Below are 23,908 nucleotides of genomic sequence, written 5' to 3' on the forward strand. Positions count from 1 at the left end.
GGCTCGAGGAAGCTGAAGGTGTGCCGGGACGCGCCCGAGTCAAGTAAAGTAATCACCAGCACGCTCTCTTCTCATCTGCTCCTGGCCAACTATCACTTGAACTATCCACTTGTTCCTCCAATATCCAAAATCCGAGACCATGGCGACACTCATCCGCCCGCCGCCCATTGACCAGTCGCAATCCGAAATCGAAAATGTCCTCGAACTGACGCAGCTGTCCGACATCGACCCTGACCTCTTCACCAACACGCGCCCACTATGGCATCCCCCGGGTGCGCGCGGTATCTTCGGTGGTGCTGCCATCGCCCAGACGCTCGCTGCAGCCCAGAAGACGGTTGATCCCGAGTTCACTGTACATTCTATGCACTGCTACTTTGTGCTTGCCGGTAACTCAGAGATACCACTCATATACCACGTAGAGAGAGTACGATCAGGAAAGTCCTATGCGACAAGAACAGTGCAGGCGCGCCAACGGGGCAAGGTCATCTTCACAACAACTATGAGTTTCGTGCGCCAGAACAGCGGAGGAGCGAAGAAGGTCGAGCATGTGGTCCCAATGGCCGACGTGCCAGGGCCGGAGGAGGACTCGGACTCAGAGATGCACCCCAGCGGCCACAGTCCGTTCCAGAGCCAGAGGCTGGCGACCGAGAATGGTGAGTGCTTTCACATGTCAAACGTCACAGCCCAGCCTAACCCCCTCCAGAGGACTCAGACAAACCTCACACCAAGAAGTGCCGCCAATGGGTGAAGGCACGCGGTCGCATCTCCCCCGCCGGAGGCCACGAGGCCCACCTCTCCGCCATCGCCTACATGTCCGACAGCTATTTCATCGGCACCGTCGCGCGCGTCCACAAGCTCTGGCGCTATTCCTCACAACGCAAGAGTGCCGCTAAGTCCAGCATCGGCGAAGACGTGCTCAAGACACTGCTGGAGATGGACGATGCCGAGTTGAAGCGCCAGTCCGTCAGCGAGGCAGACATCAAGCGCATACAGCGCATCAAGAATGGAGAAGATCCAAAGAAGGTTGCGGATGACGTGCCAGAGATTGGCATGATGGTCAGTCTGGACCATACTATTTACTTCCACAACCCCCGTACCTTCAGGGCCGATGAGTGGATCTTCACCGAGACAGAGACTCCCTGGGCTGGCGATGGTCGGGGACTCGTCTTCCAGAGGATGTACACGAAAGATGGAACCCTTATCGCGACCTGCGTACAAGAGGTAAGACTTCCGCTTTACAATCATACAGTCAGCCATGCTAACCTGAACAGGGTCTTATTCGACTTAAGCAGAACGACAGCAAGTTGTGAAGACGCAGTCATGTTCCGGTGTTCTTATTTGCGTTCTCAACCACCCGCTTGCATAGACTTACATCCTTTATTGATAGATCAATTAGACCTGACCAGACTCTCTGACATCTCGCTTCCTTTTTGCACGCGTTCCCATGAGTCTTCTTGCATACCCAGGCCGGCCCGCTCTTCAGTTCACGGTCGTGTCGTACTTCAGCTCACTCGCTCGTAATTCACTTGTCGACCAGTGCACATTGATACCCACGAATGAGTATCGAGATCTCAGGGACTGGATACGACCAACACGAAAGGGTCCAACGATCTAGCACACGTGTTACCGTAGCCCGTTGGCCCTAGAGAAGCAGAACAAAGAAACAGACCACAACATGTCAGTAGCTCGTTCCGCAGAACCCAGGAACGAGCACCGCGGCTTCCGGTGGAACGTTCCGCGTTACATCTCGCACGTGCGATGACCGGAAGCAACAGCCAGCTTGGCTTCGTTGACACATACTTATGGTACACGGTCGCCGCTGCCTTCTTGACTGGACGCTCCCCCCAACTCTCACTCACTGACAACGCGTGGTCGTCCTCACACAACCCCATTCATTCAAATTTGTCACTGGACACATACCACTATCGAGCACACTCATATCATGGCTACCGCCGCCGAATTGCCCGTGCCGGGGCGGGCAAGCGGCAGGACTCATACACGGAGTGGATATCGACTACAGAACGTAGGTCAGCGTTGACTCCCCATGAGTCCTTACGCACGAGGTCATGGCTTTGGGCAAGCCGGAGGTCAGTATAAATCCTGGTGTTTCCGTGCAAAAGATACTTCTTCTCTACATGCAGTGTCCGGTGTATACCATCATCATTTACAACAATTACGAGTAGCTTTGAACAGATATCGGCACAGCACGACGAACACAACGAACCCTGCACCCACTTGCTGAAATACTGGAAGCTACGCTTGCTAGAACAACAAGATCTTGCCATGCCTGACGGTCGTGAACGCCAACCCTACCTCAGCAAAGGCTGGCGTAAGCAACTGGATCCCTACGAGAACGGTCACATGCGAAGTACGAGCGAGTTCCCCCGCCGTTACTGTTTCTACTTCTGCTGGCCCGACAAGGACTCCATAACGACCGACGATTGGAAAGCCGATCGTTTAGGTTATTTGTGTGACCCGCAGTGGGCCCATACCATCTACCCTTATCTTTTCGATGGCGACTGGCACGGAGACGGTGCCTCACTACAGCCTGTGGGAGAGAATACCGAGCAAATCCAAGCGCAACTGGCAAACGAAAGACCGAAATTCATCAAGAAGAATGGCCCACCGATTGGTGGTGGCATAGAGAGTGGTACGATAACGTAAGGATATTGAGTTTCTGGGTGACAGGCGGCCCAGATGACAAAGGACCTAGGACGGTTGATCCTACTGGACTCGACCCAAACGGTAAAATACAGCTCAAGCGTAAGGCCTAACATATTGAATATACGGTCCGCAACGCTAAATCAAAAACAGTTCTCATCGCCGCCAAGATGTATGCGAAGAGAACAGCCTGGGACAAGACTGACTACAAGGGCAAGAACATTACCCGAGAGGAGATCGGTCTCCCCAAGCCAGTGCAGGTTGTCGATGGAACACCACCGGACGAGATCAAGAAAATCGAGCTTCTCTTAGACTCATTGGCTGCAGGGCTGCCAGAGGTCTCAGTTCATGGGCGGAGAACTTGGGTAGACCCGCCTTCAGAAGACCAAGAGAAAGTGGGCGATCTGGCAACCTTCATACGAGGTGGATAGCAGATTTCAGACGAGCAACACGCTCAAATTAGAACGTTGATAATGGTCCCGTTTCATAACTGTATAAGATCATAATCCCAAACTGTCACTACCGGAATATTGCTCCTCAAATGGTTTCGTGTCAACGTTCTTCAGCCCAGAGACACACGCGACGCGCTTTTTGGTGGTTAAGTCGATCGCGCTGCTTTCCATTGTATGGCTTGTAGCTTCCGTACTTCGTCTTGATGGCGACTCGCATCGTCATCGTCATTCTGGCTCTTTCGACGCGTAGGGAGCGCGCAGGTGCTGCGAGGCTGGCCGGCCGGATCAGGCTGATCGCTCCAGGGGGTCAGCGCGCGTATACACGCTAACACCGCCATCGACACCCATCCGAAGTTGCCTGAAAAGGAAGTTTACCGTACGTCATGCCGCAACACCCGAAAGATGCCGATCAGCCTTACCCGCACCCCTCGACACATCCAAATCCCATGGCATACGCAACGCTTCTCCACAAATCTGCCCTGAAATCCCATGTCAGGGCCCAGATCAAGATGCAGGTCACGGCGCCCACCCCCCATCCTTTTCCTACACCAAAAGGCGCGCGTGAACATTTGGATCTCCCGATCTTCGAGTCCATGAATCATCGACTCCCGCATCTAGCACCACTGTCAATTAACACTGTCGTCATCTTACGCTCACGCACCCACGCGTCAACATAGGCCTACACGTATATAGTACACAACCGCGTCAATGGATTCAGCTTCCGACAACCCAAACTCCATGCCTGCAGCAACCAGTGGCTCTCGCTCCAAGCTCCTCTCAGCCAATCTTAAGAACTTTATCAGTAAACCCGCCCTCAAGCATCCTCAGAAAGCACTTACCGTGCAGCTTTGGAACGCAGAGCAGAAGTCCAATCCAAGCGGTAGCAACCCACCTCCGCGTTTAGCAGCCGGACAGCAAAGAGCAGAGATGTCGACTTCAACTAGTGGACAAGCCACGGGCGATATCGTCAGCAGCGGGAACTCAGGATTTCCCAATACGAGCGATGCGCCCGGCGAGCAGTTTGAGCCCAGACAGACAGCTACGAGTGAAGACTACGAGCCCGACCCAAGCAAGAGCATCAAGCTCAGCCCGCAACGCCAGGCCCTAGTCGACGACGTAAGCCCACCCCTCTTGCAACATCTGCCTATACACAAAAGACTAACACCCACCCCCAGATCATCGCCCTCTACTCTTGCCAACCCACCATCTCCCGCGTAAAACGCTACACCCCCGACTGCGTCTACGACGACCAATTCGTCTACGCCAACGACCGCTACAAGATGGCGGGTCAATGGTTCGCCCTCCCCAAACTCTTCAACGCCTCCATCAACGAATCCTACCAAGTAATCCGGTCCGACAACGACATGATCCAATTCAAAAACAAGCAGTCCTGGACTTTCAAACTCATCCCAAAGACTGCGACTATCACGGGCCTGGTATCGCTGAGTCTGGATCCTGAGACGAGGGATACGGAGTTTATGCAGATCAAGTATCATAAGGATCAGGCGAATGATAAGGATTATAGTCATGAGGGGGTGGGGTTTAGCTTCAAGAAGTGGCAGGCGGATAATGTGGTTAAGCATATGAGCGCGCCAGAGTTGAAGGAGTTTGAACAGGATAAGGGTGCGAACAAGGAACATGTTAGGAAGTATGGGAGTGGGAAGGAGGAGGGTGAGGCGCCGAAGAAGGATTTCACGAATTAGGGTGGTGATGGGGACGCCTGAGAGTTATGAACGAACGAATCATTGAACGAAAGACCGTTTTGCTCCGACTTGCATACTTAGCATGATGTCCTACATGTTGTCATTCGGATGTAACTCAGAGCAAGTCAAGCACTCAATGGTACAATCTCAGAAGCCGGTTAACCTCGTGATAGATTACTACGGTTACATGAGCTATCTAGATTCCAATCAGAAGGCCACCGTCATTACTTTTCGTTCGATACATTACTCCAAACCATTCCGCGCAGTCGCGTATCGCAGGACACTGTAATAAATGCTTGCTGATAGGGCGCATACAAAACGCTCATGGCCAAGCCATGTGACGCATTCGCCATGACCGGGCCACGCCGCCGAAGAAGAGTAGTAAAGGTCATTAGTGATTACAAGAGAACGTCGTAATGCGTTGCCCGTCTATCCTCCGTGTGCCCGTGTCGTCGTTGTGTGGGGGATTAAAAGGGGGTTGGGTGAAGTCTTGCGATGAAGGAGAGTAAGAAAAGCGAAAAGTGTGCTTTTGTACATCTTGTACAAAGGGTGGTAGAAGCCGAATGCTTAGACGAAGTAAGCGAGAGCGGCAGCACCGGCCATGAAGGCAGCGAGGGGCTTGGTGGAGCTAGCAGCGCCAGTGTACTCGGGGTAGCCAGGGGAGGTAGCGGATGAGGCGTGTCCAATGGATGATGAGGCGGTACCGACGGGTGTGGACGCGTGGGAGGAGGCAGGGGGAACAACGACAGTGGTGGTCTCCTCAGCAGGAGGGGGAGGGGCGTATCCGGAGGAAGACGCCTCGGGGACGACGGGAGTGGAAGTCTCCGGGACGGGGACAGACTCAGTGATAACAGGAGGAGGGGGGACGGCGTAACCGGAGGAAGACGCCTCGGGGACGACGGGAGTGGAAGTCTCAGGGATGGGGAAAGACTCAGTGATAACAGGGGGGATGGGCACCGACGAGGTGACGACGGGAGGGACCACAGGGTAGGTGGAAACCTCTGGGACGGGCACCGACTCAGTGATGACGGGAGGGACGACTGGGTAGGTGGAAACCTCCGGGACAGGTACAGACGAGGTGACGGCGGGAGGCACGACTGGGTAGGTGGAAACCTCCGGGACGGGTACTGACGAGGTGACGACAGGAGGGACCACAGGGTAAGTGGAAGCCTCGGGTACGTAAGGAGTGGAGCTGGGAGGAATGACAACAGTCGAGGTGATGGTGACCTCAGTGGTGCTGGAGACCTCTGGCACGTAGGGCTTGGAGCTCGAGTATGGCACGTAGGGCTTAGAGCTCGAGTACGGCACGGTGATGGTCTCAGTCTCCGGGCAGGGAGAGCTGGAGCTCACGGGTGGTACGTAGATGGAGGTGGACGTAACGACCGGGGGAGTGTAGGTCGAAGTCACAACCGGAGGAGTGTAGGTCGACGTAACGACTGGAGGGGTGTAGATTGACGTCTTAACGGGGGGAGTGTAGGTGGAGGATGGCACAACAGGTGTGCTTGACTCCGGGCACGGGGTGCTGGAACTCGCGGGCGGGGTGTAGATGGAAGTGGACGTAACGACCGGGGGAGTGTAAGTCGAAGTCACTACCGGAGGAGTGTAGGTCGACGTAACGACGGGAGGAGTGTAAGTGGAAGACGGCACAACAGGGGTGCTCGACTCCGGGCAAGGCGTGCTGGAGGAGACATGGGGGACGCTTGAAGACTCGTGGACCGGATAGCTGGAGGTGACGACAGGTGGGACGTAAGTCGAAGAGGTCACAACCGGAGGCACGCTGCTGCTCTCTTCCTCGCAAGGAGTGCTGGACGCCTCGTAGGGCTTGCTCACGGATGGAGAGGCACCGTATGCGGACTATATGTTGTTAGAGCTGAACGCTTCAAAAGCTAATGGTACTTGTGTTAACATACAGAGGAAGGCACAGCGTAGCCGTCGCTGCTGGAGGCGCCGTAGCCGCCACCGTAGGGAGCAGCGTAGACAGCGCCCACAAGGGCCATCGTTGCCAAGGAGTATCTCATCTTGTTCTGACGAGAGGTGTTGGATGTATTAAGGAGTAAACAGTATTACTAGGTAATGGGTGCGAAGCGAAAGTAACAGAGCAACCGTAACGAAAGAGCTGCTGTGTTGAAGATCGAAGACTTGATGAAGCTTGAGAGGCACGATATATGAGACTGAGGAGGAATGCGAACCTAATATACTCATTAGAAGAGGCGGGATCTTCACACCCTACCAGCCTTCTGCTCTGCCCTACCCATGGGAAAGCCACAACAGGGTCGCATCCACGCACGACGGTTGAGGGGCTCCGAAGTAGTTCCCCACATTCATCCGGACGTTTTTAGTTCCAAATCACCTCAAGTCGATCACGTTCGTAGTCTCGGCCATACCACGGGATGAGGCTCTCTCAGTATGGCAGGCGTCTCTAAGAACGTTTGCTGGCCAAGTTTACCCTAGCAACCGGCTGCAAAAGATCGCTAGTCAGCGAACGACTTACCTAAATCGTAGCTGCATGCATAAGGCTACCAGGATAATCGGTGGTTAGGAGAACACGACGCCCTGCCTTCTCATGCATGCTGACTTGGTGACCGTTTTGGTAGCCGCAGAGGTTGGAACTTACAGCTGTATTCCAGCCACCCCACAAACCAACGGTGAGTGGCAGTGACATAACGTTGTCCAAACATGGCATAAGTCTTCAGCCGCACCAATGAAACGCCATCGAACCGTTTTCCTGTATTCAATGTGTCACCGGGTAACACGAGGGTCATTCTGTGAGTCCGAAATCCAAACAACCAGGTATATTTGCGCGGACTGCAGGGCCGCTAAGACATCGTGGGCTTTGGTCTGTCGTGAACACGAGCTGTGCACCAGCACAGTGGGACTTCGGCTGACGGCGGTCTCAGTGGAAGCTTGGAAGATTGTCTATACTATTGTCCTAGCATGACAGCGATAAACAAGCTTCCTTGGGCGTATTGTTGAGAAACTGTACAATGTTGCGACCCTGCACTGTAGCAAGGATTATCTTACATCATCCCGAGAATTGCGCGTGTATTGGGACGCGCTGACCAAACTTTCCACCTCTTTGCACGCGACAGAACTGTAGTAATGAGAGTTGTGCATGGCGCGGACTCTCCTCCATCTGTTTGCTGTCCTTGGGCGCATGGCTGGTCTCAATCAATAGCTTTGAGCGTTTGAACCGGCCACTGTCAGGAGCTAAGACGGTGGCTTGCAGGCGTGTTTATCGAAAATCCAGGGTGTTTCCATATCGTGAACTTTTCGGCGCATTGCAATTGGCGGACTCGTTGGAGGCTGGTAGTGTCCCAGCCAGACTGCTGCAACGTTCGCATGCCTCGCTACCCCGCGTTACCCCGATCAGTGAGCAATCGCAGTAAGAATCAGAGTTTTCCTGACTGTCGTTGTACGACCGGCTGCGCGTCAGCTTACGGCAGCTGTAGATAGTTCCTGCAGCAGCTGCCGCCGCCGTTCGGAAAGTCATTAGCTGATTGCGACTGGCCCCAACCTAGCAAGGACGCCCAGCCGTATCGTGCATCGCAGTCAGATTTGGGTTCCAGACGACCGTTGTTGTGGTGTTCGGGCGAACAAGAGCTGCCGCGCACACCTGCAGTTTAGCTACCCGGCGCTTCGTACAAGCGTCCGCGAACGCGTAAAGGTTCAGCGGCAGGCTCCACCCTGCATACGCGCGAGGCAGTAAAACCTTCACCAATATCACCAGGTCATGTCTTGGCCCACCAGCAGATCGCGGCATTAATCCGGCTCAGTCCGAAGTTCGGCTTGCGATCAGAAAATAGAGGTCTCTTAACAGCGCAAAACTTGCAGAGGGTTGCCCTGGCGATCAAGCCCGAACTGCGGCGTAACGAACCACCATGCATAACGACTTGTTCAGTATGATGTCAGTATGGGGTTTCGTCGCATGCTCTTCCTAAGCTGAGCTCGATGGGGTCTGATGCCTTCCACGTTCGGGGTTCCCTGTACCGTCGTGGCGGCACCTCAACATCCATCAGATGTCGCAGTGCTTGCTCAGTGATGAAAAGTTCTTCGAGCACAGAAATTCCGGCCCTGCACATCCGCTACGAATGGCGCAAAGGTATGTGTTGTATTGGTGTCACCAGAGTGTTGTGTCGCAGATCAATCGGTCGTATCTGACGGTAATATCCTTGTGTATTGAGGCCGGGAGCAGACGCGCTGTCATTTCCATCAAGACACTGCGCGCCAGCCACGCGTGAAAAAGCAGGCTCGTTGCAACGCGACTAATCGTCGTCATCGCTTTCTGATCCACTATCCCAGCCTTCATCGTATTCTTCCGCGAGGACTTGTAAGCCGTTGCATAGCGCTTCCTTTTCTTCAATGCCGCCCATTCGCTTGACGATCTGCTCGACTGCTCGGATCTGATCAGCGACAATGGTACTTGTCGTCAGCCCCGTATGTACAGCAAGCTTAGTGGAGTGACCGGACCCTACGTCCAGCATCGAACGAGGAAAGCTGTCAAGCAGAGGAAATAGTAGCGGTGCAGCAAATCTGAAACGCGTCAGCCTGTATTCCACGTTTTGCGCCCAATTTGCAAGCGCCGATAACACAATATACGCATCGTTGGTGATGAAGTGATACATACCTTTGCACTGCTGGTCCACTATCGAACCTGTCATGAGGATCACGTTCGTTATCTTCAGACAGGGCCCACTCTCCACGAGAAGCCTCCGCTCGCCCAAAAACGTGCTCTTTCTTTCCTTTCCTGGTAGCCGTCCTGTAATCGCGAGTGAAGGTATCAATGTCGAAATGGCTTAGTCGATCGTCGCCCTCACTTGTCTGCCTTGATGTCATGGAACCAACCTTTTCCGCTTTCTCGGCTTCATCGAAAGCCTTATCAGACAGTACCTCCGGATCTGCAGCACTCATCTCGAGCTTCGCTATACGTCGTTTCCCGGTACTGTTGATAGTGTTTTCCAAGTCTTGAAGCGTTCCGCGTCCGCCCAAAGATGCTCTCAAACGTGAGGATATGGTCATGCTTTCCAGACCCATGACTTGTAAAGCTGCAATATGCCAGGGAGAAGTTGCATCTAACGATAGATAGCCCGGTAATTTAGCAGGGCTGTTTGACATCGGGACGTACACTGACGACTGTTCTCCAAGTATTTGAAGAGATCGCGCAGAGTTCGCTACTTGTTGTATGCGTCTTTCCTGCTCCATGTTAGTCTTTACTCCTTTCCAGAAACTTGAATAGAACCTACTCGAGGAGTCGACGAGTTAGCGCCATGGTCACCTAAGCCCCATGTCCAAATGCTCATCTTGCCATACTCGTCTCTGAGCCTTTCAAGCCACCCCGAGGCCCAACCGCCCCAGGCGTCATCAATACCCGTGAAGATCTGGAGCCCTTGAATGCCATCACATTCTTCGACGAATGGTCGTAGATCTCTGTCAACCAGATCTACTTCCCTTTCAAGCTTCTCGAAAAGCTCCATTCCTACGTCCCAGCTCTCAAAGGGCATGAGCTTATCGTTGACGTCGAACTCCGACAGCTGAACAACGGACTTTGGATGGTAGTAGACACGGCTATAATCTGACCAATATCTGACAGACGATGTACTAAGCGGAGGAGGCTGTAGGCCGGCATCGAGGTGCTCTTGATAGGTGGATTGTGGGATAGTCTCTGTTGCGCGCTGTACAATAGGCTTCGATGGCCAGACACCGTTCTGATCCAATATGCTTCTGTCGTCTTCGGCCTCGTATAGCGCATTGATCTTTCTCATGCTACCAAAAGCACCTTTAAGATCGTATATGAGCGTCCTTGGCGTGAAAGTATCGGACCCATCTGGAGCAACACCTGGCCTAAACAGTATGTCATGATTCACAGGTGACTCTGGCTCGGGCGGGTATGTGAAGTAGGACTCCTGCGGAAATATTAGATGAGACGACAGAGCGCCAAGAGTTCGCGACTTACTTGTGTGTTCCAGAAGTGAGTGCCCAGGTAGTTGCTCTGCTTGCCGAACTGTAAAGTCACGATTTCGTGCATGGCGACGATTGAGTAGTAGTCTGTTCAAGGGAACGGATACATATACGATGCCTTGGTGTTGATGTAAGAGCGAGAGATGAGTTGACTGGCGACGGTGCAGACGGAGATAAACGGTGATTGGTGAGAACAAGCTCTGTCATTTGCCCCGCACGTGCACACGCGATGAGGAAAGAGCGATACCCCACCGCAACGTCCCAATCCACAACCTATTATCATGAGACTCGTTCTCTTTTGGCTATATCATGCCTTGGAGGTGCACACCGTGTTCCAAATTAACATAGTATAAAAAGTGTTGTGATGGTATCCTCATGGTATGCTATGGATGTTAGGTGCGATAATAAAAAGGCCATATATTGATGAATAATTCCGTAGAGTCTGCGAGGTCTACGGGGTCTGCAGAAGCCTACAGGCCGATCATTCTGGGCGCTATTGAGAGCAAATACCTCGCTGAGCTGGGTGACCATCGCCAGGAAGAGCGTAAATTACTGGCGGTGGCCAAACCTTGGAAGTTCCTGCTAATTACAGAGCGGTTCGAATGTTCAGGCACAGAACTATCAGAGAACTCATTAGCGGACATGATTAGGCGGGAAAAAGATCGGGCTTAGAGTGATTTACACATAGCCCATGCGGAGTGTACACTATGGAGGCACGCCTACCAGATATCGAAAGGCGCTCTCTCATCAATCACGAATGTGTCAAGTAGACCCATGCACATTCTCCACCCATGTTCATCATATCGTTCCCTCTTCGCTCGCCAAATCGTGCTCTCGTTATATGACCCGACACGTGGTATCGACGCTCAGCTGGAGCTTGGTATCGTGTCCCGAGTATGTCTGTGCGCTTGCAAAACGATTGTGTCCTACGGCTGCAAGTGCGGTCTGCGAGATGATCAATATCTCGGCTACATTTATGGCTCGGTCTTTAGAGGAAGCTTGGGCAATAAGCCCTCTACCGTCCACTTGACTGGCACGTAGTTGCCGAGTGTAGTCCGTGCCATGCCCTATGACAAGCCAGCAGCAACTGTGGACTACAGGAGCACCTACAGCGGCGCGTCGTTTCTCTAGCATGTGCGGAGACCAAGGTCAAGCGGCAGATGGTCTTTACAGTAGCACATGCCCTGTGGAAGAGAACAAGCCCCTCAATCACATAGCGGCATCGGCTGCTCAACGCTCCCAGCCGAAGCATCCACCCATGAGACCAGCGACATGGCTTTTTGTATGTCCCAAGACCTGTTCTAAGCGGGTTGCGCTGGCGAGCCTGCGCGGAAGTTGACATTCTGGTCCAGCTGCACTGTCGGCTGCCGAGCCGACACAAGCTTCCCGCATGTTATGCCCCATGTATGGTTGTAGACCCGCCATTGCGGTCCCTGTTATCGCAGCATGGATCTTGCGGTGTCCGCCCGATATCGCGACGTATCAGAGGCTGTGTCTTGTTCGTGACAGGTCGTTTCGACGTAGGTGTTGAGCGCGACGCGTCTTCGCGCACAGTAGACGCGAGCGAGACGCGCCATTGGTAGTCACGGCGAGCTGGAGTCTGTTCCAAAGGTCCGGCGTCCAATAGCGGGGACGGTTCGTCTGTATATCGTACGGGGGTTTGATATCCTTTGGTGGTGTGCCTGCCCGAAGTGCCAGTCTTTCGCGCTAGCGCCTACTCGTTAGCGCGACAGGTATCCCGCTCCAGGTCGTTTGCATCTCCATCACTTGTCTCGTACACGAGCACATTCAGCCTATCACAAGATCGACTTACATCTGGCATCACTGCAATGTCTCAGTATTCCTGGCGGTCAGGCCTGAACGGCTGCCTTGACGCGTCCGATGGCGCCCCCATGTCCCAATTGCCCTCTCTTGGCACTCAGATTGCCCGTCACTCATTGTTTGCAGGTGACTAAATCCAAAGTCGCGGGCACCCGTTGTTGTGATGACGAAACTCAAACTTGCGGTCACCGTGCATTCTAATTGACTCAACCTCCTGCTTCTACGTTACTCAATCCGACCCTGGCAAGCCTGATCTCTGCCACTCTCGTCCTCTGGTCTAGTCATTTCCATTCTCTGGTCCTGACGAATCGCTCACGAGTTCAGCAAGTCTTGAATTAGAATATTACAGATACAACAACTAACGTTCCCGACTCATCACTCTCATCGAAATCACTCACCCCGCATCAGGCGCCAGCCGGCACATCTCCCTTCGTACCTCGCCACAAACCGTACTATGGTCTCCGACAGCAAGCCGAGTTCCCACTTCACCGGAACAAACAACAAGGCTAACACATTCCCTGTACATCATGAGGCCTTGACAAGACTTCGCGAGGTCCTTCCCGATAATCTTTGGCCGGAGGTACGCCCAGCACTCTCAGAAGACGTATCGTTCGGCAAAGCAGAGCTTCAACACGGGAGGGTACTGGTCGGCCACGTCAACCCAGAAAAGAGCCAGGGACAGGATACTGCGGAAGAACGCGCCCTGTGGGCACATCTCTGGAAGATTGATTGCAGAGGAGGTGCTGTACTGAGCTTCTATTACAACACCCAAGAGGAGCTCCGAATCGGCGAGCCAAAGTTCCGCAAGGTCGAGTTCCAGAAATGGTGTTGCATGATCGCTACAGACCAGTCACCTGTAGGCTCTTCTGGTGGCGAGTGGGAGAGGCGTCTCAAGACGGTCGTGAAGATTGCTCTCCTTGGGGGTGGATACCTGAACCCAAAAGATTATACGTTTCCAGACCTGGCAACAATCATCAGTGTCATCAACAAGCGCAAGCCTACCCCCCAAGCCAGTTCTTCTTCAATGCGCAACGCCAACGGCAAGCGTCCGTCCGAGGGAGACTACCTAGACAGATTCATCGAACAGATCATGGAACCTGAGTCTGAGGACGACTACTTGGATGGAGACAACGAGGATGGTGCACCCCTGGCAGATTCTAGCAGTCCTGCCTACGCTCCTTCTGCAAAGAAGTCTGGTATGAAACCATCTCATATACAAGAACTACAAGAGGCATTTCCGCCTACAGTTTGGCCACGTGTCGAGAACTGCAGTGAGGACATCGGCAAAATTTACCCTGGAAAAGTCTACCTAGGATTTTTGCCATCTGCAAAATCGCCCAGTGGCTCACCAAAGGAGGTGTGGGCGAGGGTCAAAGGCAAAGCGTCCGCCAAAGGAGAAGCGTCTGCCAAAAGGTCTGGACACATTCTGTGCTACTGGAACGACGGCCGAAAGGCAAACTTGAGGGATGAAGATCTCGTTAGTAAGATAGATTTCGACAAGCCTTTTCGATATCTTGGACACCCTGAAGCACGCGAGAAGAAGAAAGAAATACGCGATCCCTGGCGGGCTTCGGTAGCCGTTTGTGTACGGGCAGCGCTCGTCCACGCGGGAATGATTGACGGAGACGAGCTCTCAATTCAGACCAAAGCACCACGAGCCGCCGAGATCATTCGCCAAAACCGGAACAGACTTGACACCAGCACCGCAAGATCCGCTGACGTAGAAGCCTCGGACGATATCAATGCTTCATCCAGCATTGATGTTATTTCCAGTTCTCCAAGCATCCCGGTTGCAGACATGAGGCCCAAAAAGCGTCGTATGGCCTCTGATCACGAAGCTGGTGAAGATGCTAGAGATTCAGTCTCGTTGGCTACCACACCAGCTCCGAGAGGATTTTCGACCGTAAGCTCGGTAAGTCACTAAACAACTCCTCATACCTTTCTAACTCTCGATCAGATATCGCCGTCGATACAGTTTCTTAGGAGGGCTCGTGAGACTGGGCCAGGATCTCTATCCTACGAGCTTGCCGCTTCCAAGAAGAGATGTGCGACTCTCGAAGCCGATGCCGAGCGACAGAAGACAGAGAACGAACAGCTTCAAGAACTATGCAAAGAGAAGACTGTTGGCGCCGTGACTCTGCGAAGTGAGTTAGCCGTCGCCCGTGAGAAGATAGCAAAACTCGAGCGAGACGGCGTGGAGCTACAAGCGGAAATGGGCAGTCTCAGGAAGTTGAGACAAGCGCATGTAAAACATGCTCAGCCCATTCTACTCGAAGTCATGGCTTTCGACATTGGTGATCAAGATGGAACCGATCCAGAAACGGCAAGCCGAGACGCTAAGAGCCAGTACGTCGAGACTTACGGTATCGAAGTTGAAGGTGGAGCGTTGAGCGATATGGCTTGAGTGTGTCGGGAATTTCCGATAACTCAGCGATCTTGATGCAGCTGCTCTCATTTGGTTCTTGCTTACTATGCGCAAAAGTTGTGATCCTTGGAAGCGCTTCGGCTGTTAGTTAGGCTCTATGTGCCTATACATGACACGGCCGATGCTATGTACACGCAAGATCTGGTTTGCTAGGATCAGCACGTGCGTACGTGTTGCGCTCATCGACGCTGGACTCCAAGACGACGAGGGCTTTCAGACTCGAGTAGACGCACGGCCTAAAGAGCTGGCGGCAGTGATCAAGAAGGCGTGGGCGCGACTACGACGGACACTCCAGGCAGGTGGGCGGGAAGAGGCTTTGCCGACGCGATACCGCCAGTACCGTACAGCGAACGCTTCTGCTGTAGGCGCTATAGCACATGGCCAAACACAAGCGCCTACCGTCACCCAACCCAGGGACGACGATCAGCAAGCAGATTCGCCCCCGGAAGACCTCATCCAAGACCTTATCGAGATATCTGAAGACGAAGACGACATCATGGAATCGGGCTACCAACTTCGCGCATCCAGCCCATGGCCCACTTTCCCGAAACGCGAGCTCTTCACCCCAGCGCCCACCTCCTCCGCTATGAACAAAAAGCAAAAGATCGCTCCGTCTAACCGTACCTCTCTGCTCGACTTCATCGACCTGACTACTGCCATCGACACCCCGGATACTGCTGCGCTCGAAGAACAGGTCCGCACATTGACTGAAGCCAAGATATCCCTGGAAAACACTGTTGGTGATATGAAAGCACAGCTGGACGATTACGAGAAGAAGAATCGAGAGTTGCAGGTGTTCAAGGCTAAGCATGTTGAGCACTGTCAAGCTGTGATGATCAAGTTGCTGACGCAGAGGAATGTGCGGAATGGAAGTAGCGAGGTGGATGCGGAGAGAGATGCGAAGACGGAGTATACTCAGGTCTATGGTATTGCTATTGTGGAGGACATTGGAGAAGATTGAGAAGGGGACTGTTGACTGTGTGGATGTAAAGAGTTTGGATTGTCGTCATGGGGAGGTAATGTTTTGGTCACAGAGGTGTAGTGAGTTGGTAATTCTTTACAGGGATCTCCGCTCAAAACCCACCAAGACCATCGTCGCTGTCTTCGTAGTCATAAGACCAGTTATGATCAGCTTCTCTCTCCACCCGCTCTTCTTTACTATCCGTCAACTCCTTCCACTCCCGTTCCTCCACAGCTTTCCCCAGCCCAATAGACAACTGCAAATCCTCGTCTTCACCATCAAGCGCATGGTAGCTCCATACATAGTCCACATCCGAAATACAATGTGGTTCATTCACAGCGCCAATGCGGCATTTTACCTTCAGTAGCTCGACTGCGACGACCGAACCTTCTTCGCCAGGGGAGGCCATGTTGGATGCCGAGTCTATCCGGCGGAAGGGTAGTTGGACTTGTTGTGTTTGCGGGGTTTCCGTAGCCTCGGTTATGGGCTCGTGTGACACAGTCGCACGCTTGTGGCTTGGGAATTTGGAAGTTTGGAGGCCGGTGACGAAGTAGATGGGCGCGTTTTGTTGCGATAGCTTGCGGAGGGAGTCTTGTGTGCTGGTGTCGTTGCGTAAGGTGTCGAAGAGTTGTGACGGGTCGGTCAGGGTAAGTTGAGCTGTGAGCTCTGCGTCTTCTTTTTTCGAAGAGGCTGCCTTTCGTATGTATTCTGAAGGTATTGAGGGCTTGATGGAGTCGGAAGGAGCGCTTAAAGGATTGGTAGTGATTTGCCCGAGGGCGATGGATGTTGATGGCAGTGGTTCTGGAAGATGTAGAATCGACATGTTTGGAAAAGATCTGTATTGAAATTTGCCGTTAAACTGGGTATCTTGTGTTACGGAAAGAAATGTTGCTGAGACTAAGATGGGGAGATGCAGGACATTCAAGTATGAGAGCTGGCTAGGACCAGCGGTGAAGTTATATTGCGACGATGTGGACTTGGCCCAGTCTTCAATCGCACCATGACATAACTGCTGATGCTGTTGCGTTAGCATAACGTCTCTGCGCTTGATGCTAGTTCAGTGTGACGTCTGTCATTCGTTGTCGCCCTGTTGTCGGTCGTACGGGAAGGGATGATCATTCGGCGCGAGAGTATAGCTCGGCTAACAAAGGGCTATGAGGCCCAGTCTTTACTCCACCAAGGGTTAAGTTACTCCATTGGCGAACAAAGCCCGCAAACTTGCGATTGCGTTACTAAGACGCAGCCGGGGTGGTCTGATGGAGATCGGCTGACTTGTTCCTGAGTGCGATCCGACCTCGGGCTCGGAAGGCTAGATTGCATGCATCAGCGGGAGGACGCGGAGCCGCATGCTAGGATTTTTCATAGATTTTGGAAGATCGTTTCGCGAGGAGCTGCATAGCCATTGAACTTTTCGTGAAGAGATACCACACGGAGCCTAATATGCCGTGGGTATCTCGTAAGGTGAGAGAGTCCACATCTGGCGTGCAACCTTCCGGAACCAGAAGAACAACAGCTATCGCACTGGCAAAAGCGCTCGCGTACCAATATACAACGATAACAAAGGATAGAGATAGAGATTGCTGATAACGAAAGTGTGCTATAGTGAGCCGCTGCCTCGGGATGGTTTGCAAAGGATGAGGGGTGATTCGTCATGTGAAGAGCTGACTAAGGACGAAACGTGGCGTCGTGGCGCGTGGGCGTGGGCTGGCGTGACGCGATCGACATGACACGCTCTTGGACGTGACATTTGCCCTTGGTAATATATGCGTCGCGCTTGCCGTCATTGCACCGTTGTCGCCTACAATAGACCGTCGCTCGTCCGTCCTTGATATCGAGATGAAGCTGGGTCGGATGACTGGGATGGTCGGCCATGAATGTCGCTGCTTTCGGCAGCGGGCGGAAAGCTGACACTGCCACACTGCGGGAGGAGCATGTACCGTAAACATGACAACGCCAACTTTCGGGCCACTTTTGCAGCCCATACACCTACCAATTCCTACGGCTAGCCTGCCATGGCAGAGACATCCATAGCCCCTACCCACCACCAGCGTCGCCAGAGTGCCCTCGCCGACATACAATTCGCCTCTATCGTCGACGATGACCTCACACCCTCCGAAGACGAGTCGCCGGAGGAAAGCGCGTTCGGGCTCGAAACAGCACAGTCAGCAATTGGAGTCAGCATAGGAAAGCAGCAGACGCGTCTGACTTCGCCGAAAACGCCGGCTGCGGAAAAGGCTGCTGCCCTAGAGGACACGGAAGACGGAGCCTTTTTCGAGGGCTGGCAGGAAGCTACCGATGCCACACCGGAACTGAGAAAGACGACACCGCGTCCAGAACCGAGCAAAGATGTTCAGAGAGCTGACGTGAGGCCGAAACCCACGCACACATCGAGCAATGACGACCGCGAGCGGCAATCCGACCCGCAAACGCGACTTCCTTCACCATGGCGAGCAGGACCGAAGACATTCCACAAGGAGAAGGCGGGCGACCATCGAGCTACACTCCGCGAACACCTACAGATTGGAAGACGGCGGGCATCCTCGAGCGGCTCCATGGGGGACACGATGCGCAAATACATGCCCTTCACCCTGCCCACGTCTATCACCAAATCCTACAAAGACATGCACTTTTCGCTCCCGAGCCTGTCAGCACTTTCGCTCGACACCGAAAAGCCACGCACCTCTGACAGGCGGAGGAGAGATACCTTCGCCAGCAGTGGACCAGCCCGAGACATACCACAGCAGGATGGCGCCAGCCATTCCACACCCAAAGAGTCGAGGAGCGCATCGAGGAGCCTCGTACAGGTGTCACAGCAACCTCATACCGCTCCGATACCCCAGCGCGAATTCAGCGACGAGAGCACCGACACCCTTCAACCGTCCCCTAAGATATCGAGCGACCGACCGGCGCCTAAGTTAAGGCGGTCCAATTCCGAGGGCTCTTTGCTCGTATATCGCACAAGGTCTTTTGCGTCTTCGCTCGGCGACGACACGCGCTTCGAGAGTGTCCAAGAGCAGGTCAACAGTAGGCTGAAGGCCCTCAGAGACAGCTGGCAAGACTCGAATTTCAAGTTGCCAAGCCCTTCGTTCCCAAACTTCAACCTATCGTCCAGCAGCGAAATATTCAAAACCCGCAATGCCAGTATAGCGTCTAGACTCCGCGAGACCGACAATATCCGCGCAAACGAGCCTGCACCGGCAGCACGTCGCGACTCGACAAGGAAGAAGCGCCTACCGTCAAAGGGTGGGGACAGCGACTTTGAGCCGCATCCATATTTCACACAGGCTCTGCAAGAGCTTGAAGGGGACTTGGTCGTGCTGGGAGGCTATCGAGGTTCCATCTTGCGCTCAGCAGAACCGCCCCATCGACAGCTCTGGGTGCCCATAAAAGTCGGGTTGAACCTACGTAAGGTAGACTTGGAGGTACCTTTGGACCCAGATGCGGATGAGCGCATGGAGGAGAGCATTATACCCAGCGGCATGCTGACCCATATTGGCCCCGTCGATATAGCCAAGCGCCTGTTCAAGCGTCTGAATGCATGCGATAACGTCAAGGATGGCAAACTCAGGGTCCACAACTACGGTTACGACTGGCGGCTCTCTCCGCACTTCCTCAGTCGACGGATGATACAATTCTTAGAGTCGCTGCCCTGTAATCAGCCAGGCGTCCCCCCAGAAAAGCGTGGCGCCGTTATCGTCGCACACTCATTAGGCGGCTTGATCACGCGTCATGCTATCAATCAGCGTCCCGATCTAGTAGCCGGTGTTGTATATGCCGGTGTGCCTCAACGCTGCGTGAATATCCTCGGTCCATTCCGCAACGGCGACGATGTTCTCTTCTCCTCACGCGTGCTCACGGCACAAGTAAACTTTAGCATTCGAACATCATACGCTCTCCTACCCCTCGACGGAAAGTGCTTCATCAACAAGCGCACGAAAGAAGAGTATCCTGTAGACTTCTTCGACGTCAATACCTGGAAAGAACACCGCCTCTCTCCATGCATAGCAGCACCTCTGCCCCGCCCCGAACAGCCCAAAGACAGCAACTTCAGTGTTAGTGGCCTGATGAACGCCGTCTCCTCATCACTCCCAACCTTCTCCACTCGCAAAAGCAGCACCGCGAAAGACGCAGCCGACGTAGCTCGTAACGCCGCGAACAATGTCACAGAAGGAAGCGCCGAACAAGCAGGCATGGGACCCCAGATGGGCCACGAACACAACATCGAGACCTCTAAAGAGCCGAACCCCGCAACCGATGTCACGATCCCTTACGACAAAGCCGTGGAGTATCTTGCGCGAACCCTCGCTGAAGTCAAAGCCTTTAAACAAGAACTCGACCACCGCCCTGAACACACGACGTCGAACGCATACCCACCCATCGCACTCATCTACGGCAAGTCCACACCGACGGTATATGGCGCAAAGGTAGAGAGTAAAGAAGCCATCAAACGTGCAGACGTGTACGACGAGCTTGCATTCGCGAGCGGTGACGGTGTGGTGCTCGCTCGTGCGGCTATGGTGCCTACTGGGTATAGTGTAGTTCGCGGCGGTGTCGTCTCGAGCGACCGCGGTCACGTCACGCTTCTGGGTGATTTGGAGGCTGTGGGGCGGTGTCTTTGTGCTGTTATCCATGCGAGGAGGAACGGCGTTGGGATGGGGGCTGGGGCGCGGTGAGATTATAGAGGCGCCTACACATTTCTACCTAGAGTCAATGAGATTAGATCAAGTTCATGGACATGATGCTTCGTTTCTTGTTATTTGTGGATTTGTACTCGTACTTCGATGCAATATCTCTGTGCTATGTAAAGGCAGCAGTCTTCTTGAGCAAAGTGTATGATCCTCCCGCCAGAATCCTCAACAGCCCTGACAAAACCACACGCCTCTCAGCCATCATCACACAATCTCGTCGCAGCAAACAACAAAACCGCGCTGGTGTTCGCCAAGCCATCTGCCCTTCTCCAACAGTCGCGTTCCTCGTATGTCTTCATCGGCACTTCTCTCGGCACTACCCCCTCGTACAAAGGTTCGCTGGGCGTCGCGATCTGCGAGTGAACGGTGGAGCGGAGCGGAAGGCGGCTACAGGCGATGCGACGCGACGGACGGTACGGGCGGGCCATCGTGTGCGCGGCGTTGTTGGGTTCGAGTTCGTAACGAAGTCATGTTTTGGTAGTAGGTGCACGTACCTAACTGGCTTTGTTACGCCCTTGATGTAACATCGTCTCGTGGTCTTTGCGCTGGGGTCTTGACTAGGAGTCTTGACTAGGACGTGTAGATGGTTCGGGGATCGTGGAGGGTTCGCAATGGTGTTGCTTTTTGTTAACTGCTGAAAACTTGGGAAGACCTGGAATGTACATCTTTTTTGAACGGGAATGAGCGTTCGAGAGCTTCTGAGTGGAGAAGAGATGGAAAGGCATCGCAAACAGATGTTTACTTGAGGACTTCGATTTCTCTTGATGATGCTGACGTCAATCGCGCCAGTCTTGCCGTGTTCAATGACCAAGCTGATGATTTCAAACCAACTCAAGAAAGACGTGGTGGGAATTCCAAATCTATGACCTTCGACTGAAGGGTTCCCCCATGTTGGGGTTCCGCAGTAAATCGCTCAGTTCCAAGGCCGATACCATTCTGGGCTCATGCACTTAAGGAAAAAGCAGAGCTGGTTGATGCAAGTTGCTATAGTGCTGCGATTGACCATGAGTCACAGAGGATTGCTGCACTCGAATCGAGTCAAGGAGTACATGTGTAGTTAGTAAAGGGGGATGTTGATCATATTGCTCAGCTCGATCGAGATGTGCTGAGCCACACACATCGCCATTCAGCACCTCGTGCGAGACACTAGACTTCTCTGTAATGGCATCGCGTCTTCCCAACCACGGCATGGACGACTCGATATTCGAGAGCACTCTATCGTGACGAAGTTCTGCAGTCTGGTACATCGGCCATGTCATGTAGCACTAACTGATCCCTATAGGCTGCGCTTAGAGTGTCAAGTCAAAATCTACCCTGGAAACGCGCATGCCGCGTGACGGAATGCGAACAGAAAGATCAGCCGGTGGGAACAGTTCCGGTGGTGCGCACAGCCAGATCCATGGATTGTTGCGTGCGAAGAGGTCCTTTCCGTTTGAGGCTAGTGTGCTTGGCATTGCCCGTTAGGCCATCTGGTACCGTACCCCAGCCTTCCGCTAATCTCGCTCGGAGCCTCCGTCTTCCCCATCATCGCGATCACGTCGCCAATCGCTCTATCTACCCCATCTGGATCAATTAGCAGCAACAGCTCCTACTGAGATCGATTTCAACCAACTCAGGTTCGCTGCAGCGAAGCGAGATTTCGGCCTCATATTCGTCACGAAGTCGCGATCCTTCATTTAAGCGCGCGTATGCAGCTCTGACCATCACGTCACATCATCAACCAATCCTGGACTGTCACGCGATGATGTGCAGCGGGGATAAAACTGTCTCGTCGGGGATGCGGTAACAGACAGTGCACTCTTTAGCATTCCGCACTGGTATCAATGCGGGGGTAAGGAGCTCGTGGCTTCGGTCGCGTCTGACGGCTGGGGGCCAGCCTCCAAAACTTCGCTTTGCCTTGTTTCTTCAAGACGAGTCATGATCAGATGCTGACAAGCCATCCATGTAGTCATACGGCACATCCGAATTCTTGGGAATCGTCTCAGATGCGCAGGTGTATACACGCTAGAGTACGGAGTTATTCCGAAAGGACTCTGTACCCCTCCGATATCACAGCACCACGCGTCATTTCTTGCTGGTACCGATACACTGCTAGTTTCTCGTGCTCAGCTACTGCTCGATCGACCAAGGAAAGTCACTCCTTAACAAGTTCATCTCACTGCTGCTGCTCATCGCCTATTCGATGGACAACCAGCCCTGACAACAATCTGTCCTGTCGTCGATTGACATCTAGGCTTAATTCGTGTGGGAAGAGCCTCTCAGGCGCACAAATTCAGCACGCCTCGCAGGGGATGGCTCAACATGGCCCTACCACAACGGAATCCTTCTGTCGATGCATTCCCCTCGAATAATTCCCGTTAGCGTCAACGGAGATATCGTCTTATCGTTCTTGCTGAAAGCGGAAGGTGGAGAGTGCAGTCAAACGCTCGCAACAAATCTAGAGCAGCCCACACACGTGATGGGCCGGTTCATGCGTGGCGTCGACTGGCCAGTGACGAAGCTACCGCTTCTCGCGAGTGTCAATACACGAGCCGCGCTCCTGTTGAATGCCGTCAGATCAAACACTTGTGAGTGGCGGAGGACGCATGATCGTCTCGAATAATCGACCACTCAAGCTGGTCAACTCACCGTCACGTCCAGGGTAGGGGCCTTCGGCTGACGATTCAGAAAGCTAACCTTAGTCTACCTGCGGCACGCGCTTCCCCCGCGGCTGCTCAGACCAATTCTTTGCATTCGCTCGAAATTGCTATCTTGGTACTGGGTCCTTCGATACGACACTTGGGGCCGGATGTCATCCAAGCCCAAAGACCCACTGCTCCCGCTTTTACAGTCTTTGTAGTTTGGTCCGCTACCCAAACTCTAGGCCACAAGTTGACAAGTTGTGGTATCCATGTACACAATCTAGCTGAATCTGGCTGGTTCATTTCGCACACAACGTACGTCGATAACCTCGACTCCCTGTCGTGGCCCAAGGAACAGGCGGCCAATACGCCGCTCAGTTGGGCTTCCGCGACTGAAGATGAGATCAAGCTGGGGTTGTAAAGTGTCGATCAGCTGCTGACTCGAAACGATCTCCGCTACGATGATGGAGCCCCCAAACTGTGCCGCATTGCAGCTCGTATCGCATCGTCACCTTATGCAAGATTGCAGTGATTCCTTTCAGGTCAGAACTACGGTGGAGACATGTATCTCACGAACTGCTTCTCATGGGACTGCCAGGTTGTACCTCATAACGATCCAAA

At 53.4% G+C, this 23,908-nt stretch overlaps 9 protein-coding genes across 9 annotated transcripts; 6 read left to right on the top strand and 3 right to left on the bottom strand.

The window, feature by feature from the left end:
* Positions 1-139: 139 nt before the first annotated feature.
* On the top strand, positions 140-1,310 carry J4E85_004959 (uncharacterized protein; the record flags this gene model as incomplete). Its single annotated transcript, XM_051469210.1, has 3 exons — positions 140-653; positions 704-1,221; positions 1,272-1,310. 3 exons carry the CDS (start codon positions 140-142, stop codon positions 1,308-1,310), a joined length of 1,071 nt encoding a protein of 356 aa, XP_051327425.1.
* Positions 1,311-2,283: 973 nt separating this feature from the next.
* J4E85_004960 (uncharacterized protein) lies at positions 2,284-3,092 on the top strand (the record flags this gene model as incomplete). The annotated part of the gene is made up of 2 exons (XM_051469211.1): positions 2,284-2,650; positions 2,815-3,092. 2 exons carry the CDS (start codon positions 2,284-2,286, stop codon positions 3,090-3,092), a joined length of 645 nt encoding a protein of 214 aa, XP_051327426.1.
* A 729-nt stretch (positions 3,093-3,821) lies between these two features.
* J4E85_004961 (uncharacterized protein) lies at positions 3,822-4,816 on the top strand (the record flags this gene model as incomplete). The annotated part of the gene is made up of 2 exons (XM_051469212.1): positions 3,822-4,229; positions 4,289-4,816. The coding sequence occupies 2 exons, from the start codon at positions 3,822-3,824 to the stop codon at positions 4,814-4,816; spliced, it is 936 nt and encodes a 311-aa protein (XP_051327427.1).
* A 567-nt stretch (positions 4,817-5,383) lies between these two features.
* Positions 5,384-6,813, bottom strand: J4E85_004962 (uncharacterized protein; the record flags this gene model as incomplete). Its single annotated transcript, XM_051469213.1, has 2 exons — positions 5,384-6,252; positions 6,777-6,813. 2 exons carry the CDS (start codon positions 6,811-6,813, stop codon positions 5,384-5,386), a joined length of 906 nt encoding a protein of 301 aa, XP_051327428.1.
* A 2,265-nt stretch (positions 6,814-9,078) lies between these two features.
* Positions 9,079-10,838, bottom strand: DML1 (mtDNA inheritance, partitioning of the mitochondrial organelle; the record flags this gene model as incomplete). The annotated part of the gene is made up of 4 exons (XM_051469214.1): positions 9,079-9,346; positions 9,441-10,006; positions 10,057-10,716; positions 10,767-10,838. 4 exons carry the CDS (start codon positions 10,836-10,838, stop codon positions 9,079-9,081), a joined length of 1,566 nt encoding a protein of 521 aa, XP_051327429.1.
* Positions 10,839-13,046: 2,208 nt separating this feature from the next.
* J4E85_004964 (uncharacterized protein) lies at positions 13,047-14,996 on the top strand (the record flags this gene model as incomplete). The annotated part of the gene is made up of 2 exons (XM_051469215.1): positions 13,047-14,504; positions 14,550-14,996. 2 exons carry the CDS (start codon positions 13,047-13,049, stop codon positions 14,994-14,996), a joined length of 1,905 nt encoding a protein of 634 aa, XP_051327430.1.
* Positions 14,997-15,126: 130 nt separating this feature from the next.
* J4E85_004965 (uncharacterized protein) lies at positions 15,127-15,978 on the top strand (the record flags this gene model as incomplete). The annotated part of the gene is made up of 1 exon (XM_051469216.1): positions 15,127-15,978. One exon carries the CDS (start codon positions 15,127-15,129, stop codon positions 15,976-15,978), a length of 852 nt encoding a protein of 283 aa, XP_051327431.1.
* Positions 15,979-16,090: 112 nt separating this feature from the next.
* On the bottom strand, positions 16,091-16,801 carry J4E85_004966 (uncharacterized protein; the record flags this gene model as incomplete). The annotated part of the gene is made up of 1 exon (XM_051469217.1): positions 16,091-16,801. One exon carries the CDS (start codon positions 16,799-16,801, stop codon positions 16,091-16,093), a length of 711 nt encoding a protein of 236 aa, XP_051327432.1.
* Positions 16,802-17,990: 1,189 nt separating this feature from the next.
* J4E85_004967 (uncharacterized protein) lies at positions 17,991-20,651 on the top strand (the record flags this gene model as incomplete). The annotated part of the gene is made up of 1 exon (XM_051469218.1): positions 17,991-20,651. The coding sequence occupies one exon, from the start codon at positions 17,991-17,993 to the stop codon at positions 20,649-20,651; it is 2,661 nt and encodes an 886-aa protein (XP_051327433.1).
* Between the last annotated feature and the right edge of the window lie 3,257 nt (positions 20,652-23,908).

The sequence above is a fragment of the Alternaria conjuncta genome, assembly GCF_024043145.1.
Source record: "Alternaria conjuncta strain BMP 0040 chromosome Unknown scaffold_6, whole genome shotgun sequence".
In the NCBI taxonomy this organism is placed as follows: Eukaryota; Fungi; Ascomycota; class Dothideomycetes; order Pleosporales; family Pleosporaceae; genus Alternaria; species Alternaria conjuncta.